Genomic DNA, 12,200 nt, shown 5'->3' with positions numbered 1-12,200 from the left:
AAACAAAACAACCCAAGTCACCAGACTGAAGACTTTTATCATCAAGTTTTCAGTTGAAACAGAGAAAAGAGAGAATCAATAAATCATTCAAGTGGAAATTATTGAACTAGTTTTTTTGGTTTATTGATTTATTGCTTATTGTGACAGGCCTAACTATACAGTTTGGCTTTGATCATATTAATTTGGAAATTAATATTATAGTTTTCAAGACCTAGAGCCAGAAACAAAACAACAAAGAAATTGATGACTTGTGCTTAGTTAAATTTAATTTCAAATTGTTGCTGTTGTGACGCCATTGGTTAGAAAACAAGTTGGCTTCAAACTTGCAGTGAAGTAGTTTGGTATAAAAACATCTTAGATGTTTTTAAGACTAAAACATTCCAGCTTTATTGATTTAAAACTTTATTGACTTTAAAATAATCTTTTAAGCGTTTCACTTTATAAATCCATTAGTCAGACTATGATCGCATTCAGATTCTTACTTTACAAAGTTGTCCTCTTGATTTTGAGCCTGAAAAAGATCTGGACTCCAAATGTGTCATTTGGATTTTACTTCTTATTTTTAGTCCTTGTGTTTCTGTATATTTTTGTTGTCATGTTCCGATAAATTGGCAGCAATTTCCATAATTTTGAGAGATCGCCGATTGGCTGATGCTTCCAAGAAAAACAGATTCTATCCTCCTCAGAAAAGGTCTAGAAACCAGCCACTGCCCCTTCAGCTCTGCATTGAAAAACGGGTTATGTTGCACCTCTGTGATTATCTGCAGTCTCCCCAGTGTTGCAGCTTTGTCACTAAACTTGGTAACTTTTCAGACAAAAAAAATCAGCATCAGCCAAATCAGATGGTCAGTTTTTTGATGATCAGCCAGGAAACTGTAATTAATCCACTGCTAGTTTTGAATAAACTTTCAGACTTTACTTTTTTTCCTATTGCCTTATTACTTGTGTTTTGGTGTTCACTGTAATCCTTTTTATAGTTTTAAAGTACTGTTTTTTGTTAGCATCTGCATTTTTTATCAAGCAGGTGAAGCTTTAGTTTGTGGTTTTGATTGGTTGTTTGTTTCTGTTAAACGCAGCACTACTTCCTGGTCATTTTTGGTCATGAAGGTCAGAAACCTCTGGAGCTGCGGTCAGAGGATGAGTCGGACTGCAACGAGTGGGTGGAGTGCATCCAGCAGGCCAGGTACGAACAGACACATGTTTCAGTCACGTTTTGTTGTTGTTCATTTTCAGGATAGAGGGGGAAAAAAAAACTTTTTTTTCTGTGGTTTATTTCGGTACTGGACTTATTTCCCTCATTATTAATTTTACCGTTTTCAGAGTCTAAGGTAGGAAAATTATTATAAGGTCGGTTCCTTGCTAAATTTCTAATAAATGTAGATGAATGTGTAGGATACAGTCAGAGCAAGCAGCAATTTTAAGATCACGTTGTGGTCTTGAGAAAATAATTAGTCAACAGAATAATTATCACAAAACATACAGGAATATGTTCATGGTGGGATATTGAGTCGTTCTGCTTCTAAATCAGAAAAATATTTTCAGCCGGTAATGACTCAGCTCAGGGCTTCTCAGAAAAATGGCCGCCATGCCGCTGTGATCCGTGTCACCGTCTGAATCTGAACTGTGTGTGTTGTGAGATTAATGACTGAGCGCTCACACAGAACATCAAATACCACGAGATCATGACCGGCATTTAAGGAGATTTAAACCGTCGGCACAGTTGATCTGTCGCGCACAATTGCACAGAAGAGACAGAGGTTTTCTAAACTGAGCAGGTCTTTTTTAATGCAGAGTGATCAGCGGTCAATTTCGTGTTTTCTGACCCTGATCCGGGGAGGAAACTGTCCGCCATCGCCTCGCTTCAGCAATCTCTCACAGCTGTTAGTTTTGACCAAAAATAAAAAATAAAAAAGCAGCACAACAATGAGGTCAGAACTTAACATGAAATCTGTCAGGTGACTCCAAGTACCTTTCTTTTTAAAATAATAATAGTGGATCATCCTATTGTTTGCTGAGGACATGCAGCAGGTTTTAATCATACATATAACTACTTAGACTTCCTCTATCGAATGATTTCTGACTCATATTTACTCTTGGAAATACATCATTAATCCATAACTTTCTTAAAGCTATTGTATGCAACTTTTACCAAAAATATGTTTTTTACTTATATTTTTAAAACTGTCACCATGTTGTGACAATACAATTTGAGAGAAATAATCTGTGAAAAGATCGATCTCCTGTCAGAGCTAAAATTGCCGTCAGACAAAATGCAGCACTCCCTGTCAAGATCAACCAATCAGAGTCAGGTGGAGGGTCTTAGCGCTGTCAATCAGGCTAGTGTGCCGCTCCTAAAACCACTAATGGTGGAGAAACAACTTAATGTTCCAGGAAAACTGTTTCTTCACCTTCAGCAGTCGCCATGGCGTGATGACCAGGAAATCGTCCAACTTTAGACATTTTATCAGATCTCAAAGATGAATCATCAAACAAATGATGAAAAGTGGAATAAGCTGGTCAGCAACTAGAATAAATTTTGCTTGCTTTAATGTCTTCAGTAATGTTTCCATTGAGTTAACTCAGAACAACTGATACTCACTTCACTTTTTTTTCATCCTTAGGAAGATATCTGTTTTATTTACTATCAGAAAACTAGCTTTAAAGGTGAATAAAAATATTTTTATATCTAAATCTGCCTGTATAATTTTGGCCTTACCTGCAAATACAACAAGAACGAAGTGAAATGGCTTTGATATTGAGCTGATTTGCAGAGAAAAATAGGCAACAATTTCAGCTGAGGAGTGAAAAGCTGGAAGAGACAAACACTGAAAGACTAAACTGGAGCAAAAGATAAAAGGTCAGGCTTTTCAGATTATGACTTTTTTTAAAAAATCTACAGAGAAATAGATGAGCAGACTAATACATTTGTAGAGCATCTTTTCTTCTTCAGTTAAAGTCTCTAAACGCTGAGCATTCAGTTTAAAGATTCTTCTTAAATCAAACTCGTCTTTGCTTCTCTTTTTTTGGTGCTGGTGAAACACTCTGGACACAGCGACCACATCCAGGCGAGCGAGCGTGTCTGGGTGCTCAGTGCTCGCAGCGGTTCACATTTAGGTCACACTAGCGCTGTTTTACCTCGCTGGTTACATCACACACTCAACCTCTATCTCCTCTCAGCGCTCTCCTTTCCGCGGATGCCTCTCTTATTTTTTAACGACGGCGGTGAACGCCCCCCGTTTACCTGTTATAGCGCGCCCAAGTTTGTTCACAAACACATATCCGAAGCCCGACCCCTTTCCACGCTCTGTCTTCCAGCTACTCTGACATCATGATTGAGCGCGAGATCCTGATGCAGAAGTACATTCACCTGGTCCAGATCCTGGAGACGGAGAAGATCGCAGCCAATCAGCTGCGCACTCAGCTGGAGGACCAGGACACGGAGATCGAGCGGCTCAAAGCCGAGGTACGCATGAGCGCCTCCACATCTGCGTGCGCATGCATACTTAAACGCACACTCGGACGCAGCCCTCAGATGGAACACATTTAGATCAACGCGTGCAAATGCCCCCAGGCATGATGAAGAAGACACTTCTGTTGAATTAAAGCACAGCAGGGCTCCAAGGATTCGAGAACCCATTACTTCCCTATCTAGATGTTTATTTTTGTCCAAAGTTTCATAAATATTTGATGCTTTGCACCAGCGCGCTCACATAGATGCTGTTGTCGCGGTAGATTGTGGTGTTGAACAAAGCCAAGGAGAGGATGCTGCCGTTTCAGAGCAACCAAGAAGAGGAGGACCCAGACATCAAAAAAATTAAAAAGGTAAAAGCGTCGTCTAAGCGGCGACGTCATGGGCCCCGTCATGAGCTGGGAGGCCATGACAGGGTTGTTTGTGTGACCACTGCAGGTGCAAAGTTTCATGCGTGGCTGGTTGTGCCGGAGGAAGTGGAAGATCATCGTCCAGGACTACATCTGCTCTCCTCACGCAGAGAGCATGAGGAAGAGGAACCAGATCGTGTTCAACATGGTGGAAGCAGAGACGGAGTACGTCCACCAGCTCTCCATTCTGGTCAACTGCTTCCTCAGGCCGCTGCGCATGGCCGCCAGCTCCAAGAAGCCTCCCATAAGCCACGACGACGTCAGCAGCATCTTCCTCAACAGGTAATGAATCCTCCTCTTGCTCTGTGTGAGAGGGAAATGTACACTAAACATTAAAGCTCCCAATGCTTGGTTTTCAAAAAGACCATTAAACAAAGTGCTTTCCTCCAACTGAACTTTTCCATGTTTTGTGCCATTGCAACTACAACCAACTTATTGGGATTTTATGTGATACATCAACACAAAATAGTCTAAAAATGTAAAGACAAAGAAGTCATTCTCCTTTTTTTTTCAAATAAAAATCTAACAAGTTGCTGTGATACCTAAAAATAAAATCCAAAGCAGCAGGAACCGGCGTGTTAGTAACAGACACTGAAGTGGGAGGAAATGTTTCTGCCTTTTCTTTTCCTGTTCTAATTCCCAGTGAATTTCCCCACAGATCATTTCTGACTCTCAGTCTGAGAGCTTTGATTGTTGCTGTTTCATCCCACAGAGGTGATCAGATGATTCACAGCTGCTCCAAAGTACCTGGTGCTTTTGAAGACATCTGTGCTTTGACATGCCAGTGTTAGTTTCCGCAACATGAGGTGCCAAATTCTGTCACTCTGTAATAGAAACCTGAACAAACAGCCTCCTGATGATGAGGATCCATTTTTTAAGTTTCTGTCACCGTTGATGGGTGGACTGGACTGAAAATGAGCTGATTCTAGTCTACACCTGATTTCTCTGTGCGTTTCTAGTCTCCTTTGTATTTTCTTCCAGACAGCTAATTATTCAATTAAATGTTATAAATCAATGTAAAGGGATAAATACCATTTCTCTCCCCTTTTTATTTGGTTTGCACAAATGAAATATGTAAATAGTCATGCTTGTGGATTGTAAAAATATTCATGCATGATAAAACATGAATTGTCTTTTACATGGCTGAAACAATTCATCGGATTAATTGTGATTAATTTGATTAATAATTAGTTTAATTATTCATTAGTTATTAACTGGGGTATTTAGACGTTTCAAGAGGCAAAATACCCCAGCTGCTCTAAAGTTGACCTTCACCAGATACAAATTTAGTAAAAAAAATAAATAAATCTATTAAGCACATTTAGGTATCCCATTATTAATCAGTTAATGAAAATATAGTCAAGAGGTCAGTCCTACACTGTAGTGATGTTAAGTCTACCAGAAAGAGCCAAACCTTTCACACAATGTACTTATTAGCTGCAGATGCATCTTTTCCTACAAGTGATCAAGCTTACAGAGAATCTCATTGAAATTTAAGCAATAAAGTGTCTGGTTTTCGAGTTAAAAAACAGACTAGAATTATGAGTTTAAGTGGCTAAACAACAAATCTGCAGAATGTGCCAATTCTTTTACCTGACTTATCAAATAATTGTTAGAATAATCGACATCGCTAAAATGATTGTCAGCTGGAGCCCCGGTCTTCTGTCTTCAAATGCGTCACAACTCACAGTGTCTGTGTTTTGTTTCGTCTCCTGAGTGAAACCAGAAGCATCTTCATGTCAGTTCTCTGTGTGCAGTGAGACCATCATGTTTCTGCACGAGATCTTCCACCAGGGCCTGAAGGCTCGCATCGCCAACTGGCCAACGTTGGTTCTGGGTGGGTACTGATCCATTCACCGGTCACACTTAAACCTCTAGACTCTCAGATCACAGGCCCTAACATGAAAAACATCAACAAAAATGTAATCTTTAGAAATAACGCTTCTGTAACAAGAAGAAATACAGATGATTGTCGAGTTATGATGATGCAGTTTCTGAGTGTTTAATGAAAGTTATTGTCTTTACAGTGTAGTTTCACTTTTCAGTTGCTGAACAGGTAACAATTCATTCCAGGAAAATCATTTCCACACAAATAATTGAATTTCAAATGAGTTGTTATTTATAGTTACATACATTAATAACAGGCCTAAAAAAACATAATATTCTAAATCTTTCTTATGAATTTCTTTTCCTTTGCAACAATAAAAAGAAATTCATAATCTTTTAATTGATTAGGAATTGTTCTAATCTTTTAATGTTTAAAACTATATTTTAGGATCTTTGCTGCTGTTCTATGTCAATTGTTTTATTGATTGTTGCACTTTATTTTCTAAATGTGAATATGTGATCAAGAAAATGTATTATTATTATTATTATGACATAGAGTAATATAACCATATCAAAAACATACATTTGTAACCTGTAAATGTCAAAGTAGAGGCTGTTGTTTTAGTCTATCTTCAGTGATACGTTAATGTGAGTCGTTGTGCGTTTTCCTCCCAGCTGATCTGTTCGACATCCTGCTGCCCATGCTCAACATTTACCAGGAGTTTGTGCGGAACCACCAGTACAGCCTCCAGGTGCTGGCCAACTGCAAGCAGAACCGAGACTTTGACAAGCTGCTCAAACAGTACGAATCCAATGCCGGCTGTGAGGGCCGCATGCTGGAAACCTTCCTCACTTACCCCATGTTCCAGGTACCAGACACTTTATGTACTAATTATGCAACAAATTGCTTCGTTTTCAAGATCCAGATTTAGTTCCAGTCGCCTTATGGAAACTATGATCACGATGTCCCGTTTCATCAGCTTCAAATGTAGATTGTAATGAAGATAAATGGAAAATCAGAAGGCTTTTATTTTGAAAAATGTCAATTGATTCAAACGATGCGTCAGCTTTTGGCTTGAGACTGTGTGAACTGATGCAGGTGGGATGCTGCAGCCGTTTATCTAGATGTCTACATATTCTATGACTGAAAAAAATCATTACAAGCTATTTAAGTTTGTTTCAAAACACTTGGAGGGCATAGAACTTTAAAGACAGATGAGCTCCTAGTAGAATGCGTTGTTAAAATTAAAGTAATTGTGTCACAAATTACAAAAGAATTTACTTTTAACATATTTGAAAATGTTCTTTCAAAGCAATTGTTCTTTTAAACTGATCAAATTTCAGATCGTTAAATATTAAACCTCAAAAAAGTCAGGTTTGAAGTCTCAGTTTTCATCACACATTCATGTCTTAGTATACAATATGTCAATGTCTTCTTTATGATATTGTTTTTTTTTTTAAATGCTAGATTCCTCGATACATCATCACCCTCCATGAGCTGCTGGCGCACACCCCCCATGAGCATGTGGAGCGCAAGAGCCTGGAGTTTGCCAAATCCAAACTGGAAGAATTGTCAAAGTAAGACTGGGACTGTGAAACAAAAAAAATGAAAATGACGATTCAGTGACACTGAATTTTACCCAGTGACACTGAATTTTACAGGGGCTTAACATACTAAATACACAAGAACAGATTCATTTAGTTGCATGTTGGTTCTTATTGAGAAACTAAAAAAATGCACTGCAGTGAAAGCTGCACAAATATTTAACTGTTATATTTTCATGTTTATTGATAAACTCAATAGTAGAGAAAATATTATAAAACATTATTTTTAGAGTATTTTTAAACATCATTAATAGAAATTTATAAAAAGATATTGAAAGAGGTATTTTAATATCATTAATAAGAATCTACATCATTTTGAGGAATTACATGTTTTTTTTTAGAAATACAATAAATCTATCTCTTATAGATGCAGGTTTTTTTCCTATTTTTTCTCACTTGTTCTTATGGAATAATTACATTGAATTTTCACAAAAGAATAATACTTAAGGTGTGAGTAATATTTTTTGTGCAAATGATAAGTTTTCTTTCTTCAGGAGGTCCTGTAATAACAAATTTCATTCCGCTGAACTGAGGGTAAAACCAGCCGTTTGGGTCGTACAGGTCCCAGACCTCTGAACCAGTCCGGTACATAGCGTCACACACACACACACTGACCTTTGCTCCTTGTGTTTTCAGAATGATGCACGACGAGGTGAGCGACACGGAGAACATCAGGAAGAATCTGGCCATTGAAAGGATGATCGTTGAAGGCTGCGACATCTTGTTAGACACGAGCCAGACCTTCGTCAGACAAGGTAGCCTTCCTGCTTTCTCAGCTTTTTTCCTGCACTCTTTCACGACTTCTCTCCTCCGCGATCAGGTTCTCTCATCCAGCTGCCATCCAGCAGCGAACGGGGCATGCTCAGTAAGGTGCGCCTGGGTTCGCTCTCACTGAGGAAGGAAGGAGAGAGGCAGTGCTTCCTGTTCACCAAGCACTTCCTCATCTGCACACGGACCTCCGGAGGGAAGCTGCACCTACTGAAGGTAAAACGTCTCACTATCTAAAATCTGTGTGTTCAAGTTCAGCAGTTTCTACACAGAGTTACAAGTTTTGCAAAAATGGCAGGCCTGTGAAGACAAACACTGCGTTTCCAGTAACCACAAAATTGAGAAAATTGAAATTATGACAATAAATAAGTTTAATGGAAACATGGCACTTTGAAAATAAAAATAAAAATCGTTTCGAATAAAAATGATGAGATTGCTTTTCGGCCGTGTCGAAGTATATGTGTGTTGCTGAACTGCAATGTAAACACTTTTTTTACATCACACAAGTCTCATGTTACTAGTGACAGAAACAAAATGGATTGTTTGTGATTTTTTTTTAGACATTGTTCAGAGCTCTCACAGCATCAGTTGTGTGTCATTCCAACGTGATGAATCCATAATTCTTCTATAAAATCGCAGATTACAATCTTTCCAAAGCGATGCTCAAACTCCTGAATAAGACACTGACGTCGCCTCTGATTGGCTGAAAGATGATGAGCAGTCGCGTCATGGCTGAATTGTGAATATATCTTATGTAACTGTTTACTTCTGCTGCTGTAATGACAATTGCAAAAATTTTGTTTTTTCGACATTAGCAGAATATGGACAAAAATCTGTGTAATGGAAATGGGACAAACATCTCCTGCTAATCTGAAAAGATCTTAATACAGTTTTGGTAAACTTAAATCTGTTCAGGATCAGTGATGGCAGGCTGATTACTCCTTGAAAAAGTAACTTAGATTACTGATTACTTGATTTGGAAAGTAACTAAGTTACCTTAAAAGTAACTTTTTTAGTTACTTTCAGCAGCTGCTAACAATAACACTGAAAATTACATTAATTTAAGTTATTTTATACTAACATCAACATCAACAATGTGGCTCCACTGATAAGGTTGAACTGAAGGGGAGATTGTTTAATGGTTACAACAGTACAAAATTTTTTAGTAATTTGTGCGTGTTTTTGTGTTTCCAGTATTGTCTGGAAAACTATAAATAAGATTTTAGACTCCCGTCCTTCCCAGCGTCCAGATTCTGCGTTACGGCCCTGCGTTTGGTGTCAGAGTGCAGCACACAGAGCTCCTCCTGCGGCTCCACAACCCAGATTTCCCGCTGCACATATTTGTGACACTTACCTTAATATTAATAATTATAATGGCGTTTAGTTGCACAACTTTTACGGACTTGTTCATTTGGCTGTTTTCATGTTTGTTGCTCTGTTCAAATTAGTCTTGATGTTTGTATTTTCGTGGAGCCCAACACGAAACTCGATGTCATTCAGCAAAGAGACAACGGGACGGTTCATCCGGGACATGATGGACAGGGAGAATCTGACTGAAACTTACTAGATGTCATATCTTATGTCTGCTTATTTCCAAGCCCAAAAACTGCAACCTGAGACTCATTAAATCTGCTAAAGACTTTAGAAAAACACAAACCCACAGCGACTTATAATTATGGGACTTGGTGAGCGAACCTCAAAATAGTTCCTGTTTTTCCAGCAACAAAATGCGCATCTCTATCTTCCTTCCATTGTTTATGTTTTTGCTGCTGCTGATAATTGTTGCAGAAACGGTGGTCGTTCCCCAAGACACATAGAGGAAATAAAATTATATTGTAAAAAAACCAGTAATGCAGAGTAACACAAAGTGATTTAGATAAGTAATTGTATTTACTTGGTAATGCATTACTGACATCACTGTTCAGGATATATTCCTGTACACTAGAGGATAAGTCATATAAATAATATTTTTGTATTTGACCTTGAAGGTACAACTACATCTACAAAATTCCCTCATAATTATGACAGAAAATATTTGTTCTGGCGTAATAAGACTAAAAAGAAAGTATTTCCGCTGAGTATAGATTTGTGTCTAATGTGTTCAGCGGTAAGCTTTAATTTGTTATTTTTCTTCCTAACAGCAGGGAGGAACACTGTCTCTGATTGAGTGCACTCTGATTGAGGAACTAGATGCCAGTGATGAAGACTGTGAGTGTCCTGTTGCAATATTTACTAATTATTAAAATTCATTTGAATGTAATTCTCAAGTTCAGTGGTTGCCTAACCAATGAATGTCAGATTTCTACAAAGAAAACTTTTCAGAATTCAACAGTGAATAAAGTTTAGTGGAAGAAGGACTGTAAGAAACACTAGCTAGAAAGAACAACAAATATCTATGAAAGTTCATAGGTACAATAAAAAGTATGTTTTTTACAGTTTTGATCAAATGCACCAAAGGCATTTAGGCAGCTTACAGACCAATGCAACGTCAATTTCAGGTCAGCTGAGCAGAATGAAAGTGTTTTGGTTTCCTGTTGCGTTTTCAGACAATGCTGCAGGTCAAGGCTTCAGTCACCTGGAGTTTAAAATTGTGGTGGAGCCCCCCGATGGTCAGAGCTTCTCCGTTGTTCTCCTAGCGCCTTCCCGCCAGGAGAAGGCTGCCTGGACCAGCGATATCAGCCAGGTACAGACCGACCCAGACGAACTCACAGGAACTGAGAGCTGCCATGACGAACTTCAGCTGGTCTTCTAAAAGAAACTTTTATCCCTGTTTTTTGTGTGTGTGTTTGTGTTTTCGCTCCACTTCAGTGCATCGATAACATCCGCTGTAACGGCCTGATGACCAGCGTGTTTGAGGAGAACTCTAAAGTGTCTGTGCCCCACATGATCAAGTGAGGAGATGATCTCATTCTAACTGTGCTAAAGTCCTACATTCCACAGGTTTACAGAGCTTACAGCAACACATCATGGTGGATCCATTAAGTCAACAAGAAGAACATTTCAAAAAACAAACTTTAGTTATGCTTTAGTTGCATAATTATGGGAAAGTTGGATGATTGCAGTGGACACATAATGTCTTGGAAAACTATTCATATTCGTTGGGCTGGGCAATAAAGTATAAACTTGAAGTTTTATTATGATATTTTGTGGTACTGTTGTGAAAGCAATAAAAGTGGCTATAAGAATTATTTATTAATTCTCTTTTAGGTAAATGTATGGGTATGATTGTGTGTCACAGCAATTATAACCCCACAAACACAAATACTGTTGTAGAAAAACGTTCAAACTTTCTTTAGGACACCAGTCACATAAAAAATGTGATTTGTATCACAGTAGCTGCTTTTAATCATATTTTCAAGTTTATTGCTATTTATTAATATTCTTGTCGAACAAATATTGAATAAAACTAAAAATACACACGGTTTTTTCAACATTAGGAATTGGAATTTGTCAATGATAAATCAAAATTCATATCAAGAGTTATGATAAAAATGATGACCACTTTTACATATTTCTTTCACATTTTGTCATTTTGGTTTATTAGGATTTTATTTGGTAGACCAAAACAAAGTGCTGAATGTTCACGAAGTTAAAGTAAATGATATATGGCTTTCATAAGTTTTAATGAGGTTCTCTATTAAAGTCAAATTTATGATTTCTGATGCTTATTCTAAATCAGTGCCTTATGAATAAACAGACAAATTGTCCAAACTGGACAGTAAGAAATAATCTGTCCTAGCTTTGTCCTCTGTAAAAGGATTTAAGTCAAATTTGTTGTTTTAAATCCAAGGTCCGATGCCAGGCTGCATAAAGACGACGTCGACATTTGCTTCAGCAAGACGCTCAACTCCTGCAAAGTCCCTCAGATCAGATACGCCAGCGTGGAGCGGCTGCTGGAGCGCCTCACCGACCTGCGCTTCCTCTCCATCGACTTCCTCAACACCTTCCTCCACACGTACCGGATCTTCACCACGGCCGCCGTGGTCATTGACAAACTGGCCGACATCTACAAGAAACCCTTCACCTCCATTCCTGTGAGGTATACAAGACTTAAAAACACAGAGGAAGCTCCTCCCCCTGATCCCAGACTGCATCCAGTTCTTCAGTCCTCACTGTGTCTC

General features: G+C 38.4%; 1 protein-coding gene across 6 annotated transcripts in view; it reads left to right on the top strand.

Annotated features, from left to right (window-relative positions):
- The window catches only part of rasgrf2a (Ras protein-specific guanine nucleotide-releasing factor 2a), a 29,504-nt gene that overhangs the window by 7,411 nt on the left and 9,893 nt on the right, over positions 1–12,200 (top strand). For 4 of the 6 annotated variants that reach the window (XM_055060716.1, XM_055060715.1, XM_055060714.1 and 1 more), the window contains exons 2-14: positions 1,077–1,183; positions 3,316–3,463; positions 3,733–3,822; positions 3,908–4,161; positions 5,637–5,716; positions 6,382–6,575; positions 7,175–7,284; positions 7,948–8,066; positions 8,132–8,295; positions 10,221–10,287; positions 10,626–10,762; positions 10,888–10,970; positions 11,870–12,118. In XM_055060716.1, coding sequence (XP_054916691.1) covers positions 1,077–1,183; positions 3,316–3,463; positions 3,733–3,822; positions 3,908–4,161; positions 5,637–5,716; positions 6,382–6,575; positions 7,175–7,284; positions 7,948–8,066; positions 8,132–8,295; positions 10,221–10,287; positions 10,626–10,762; positions 10,888–10,970; positions 11,870–12,118 — 1,802 coding nt within the window. The remainder of the gene's footprint in view (positions 1–1,076; positions 1,184–3,315; positions 3,464–3,732; positions 3,823–3,907; positions 4,162–5,636; positions 5,717–6,381; positions 6,576–7,174; positions 7,285–7,947; positions 8,067–8,131; positions 8,296–10,220; positions 10,288–10,625; positions 10,763–10,887; positions 10,971–11,869; positions 12,119–12,200) is intronic. The other 2 variants (XM_055060718.1, XM_055060713.1) reach the window with 1 other exon arrangement.

The sequence above is a fragment of the Poeciliopsis prolifica genome, unplaced genomic scaffold (assembly GCF_027474105.1).
Source record: "Poeciliopsis prolifica strain line A6 unplaced genomic scaffold, Auburn_PproV2 SCAFFOLD061, whole genome shotgun sequence".
Taxonomy (NCBI): Eukaryota; Metazoa; Chordata; class Actinopteri; order Cyprinodontiformes; family Poeciliidae; genus Poeciliopsis; species Poeciliopsis prolifica.
Note: the sequence above shows the minus strand (reverse complement) of the source record. Positions and strands in the feature narration are given on the sequence as shown.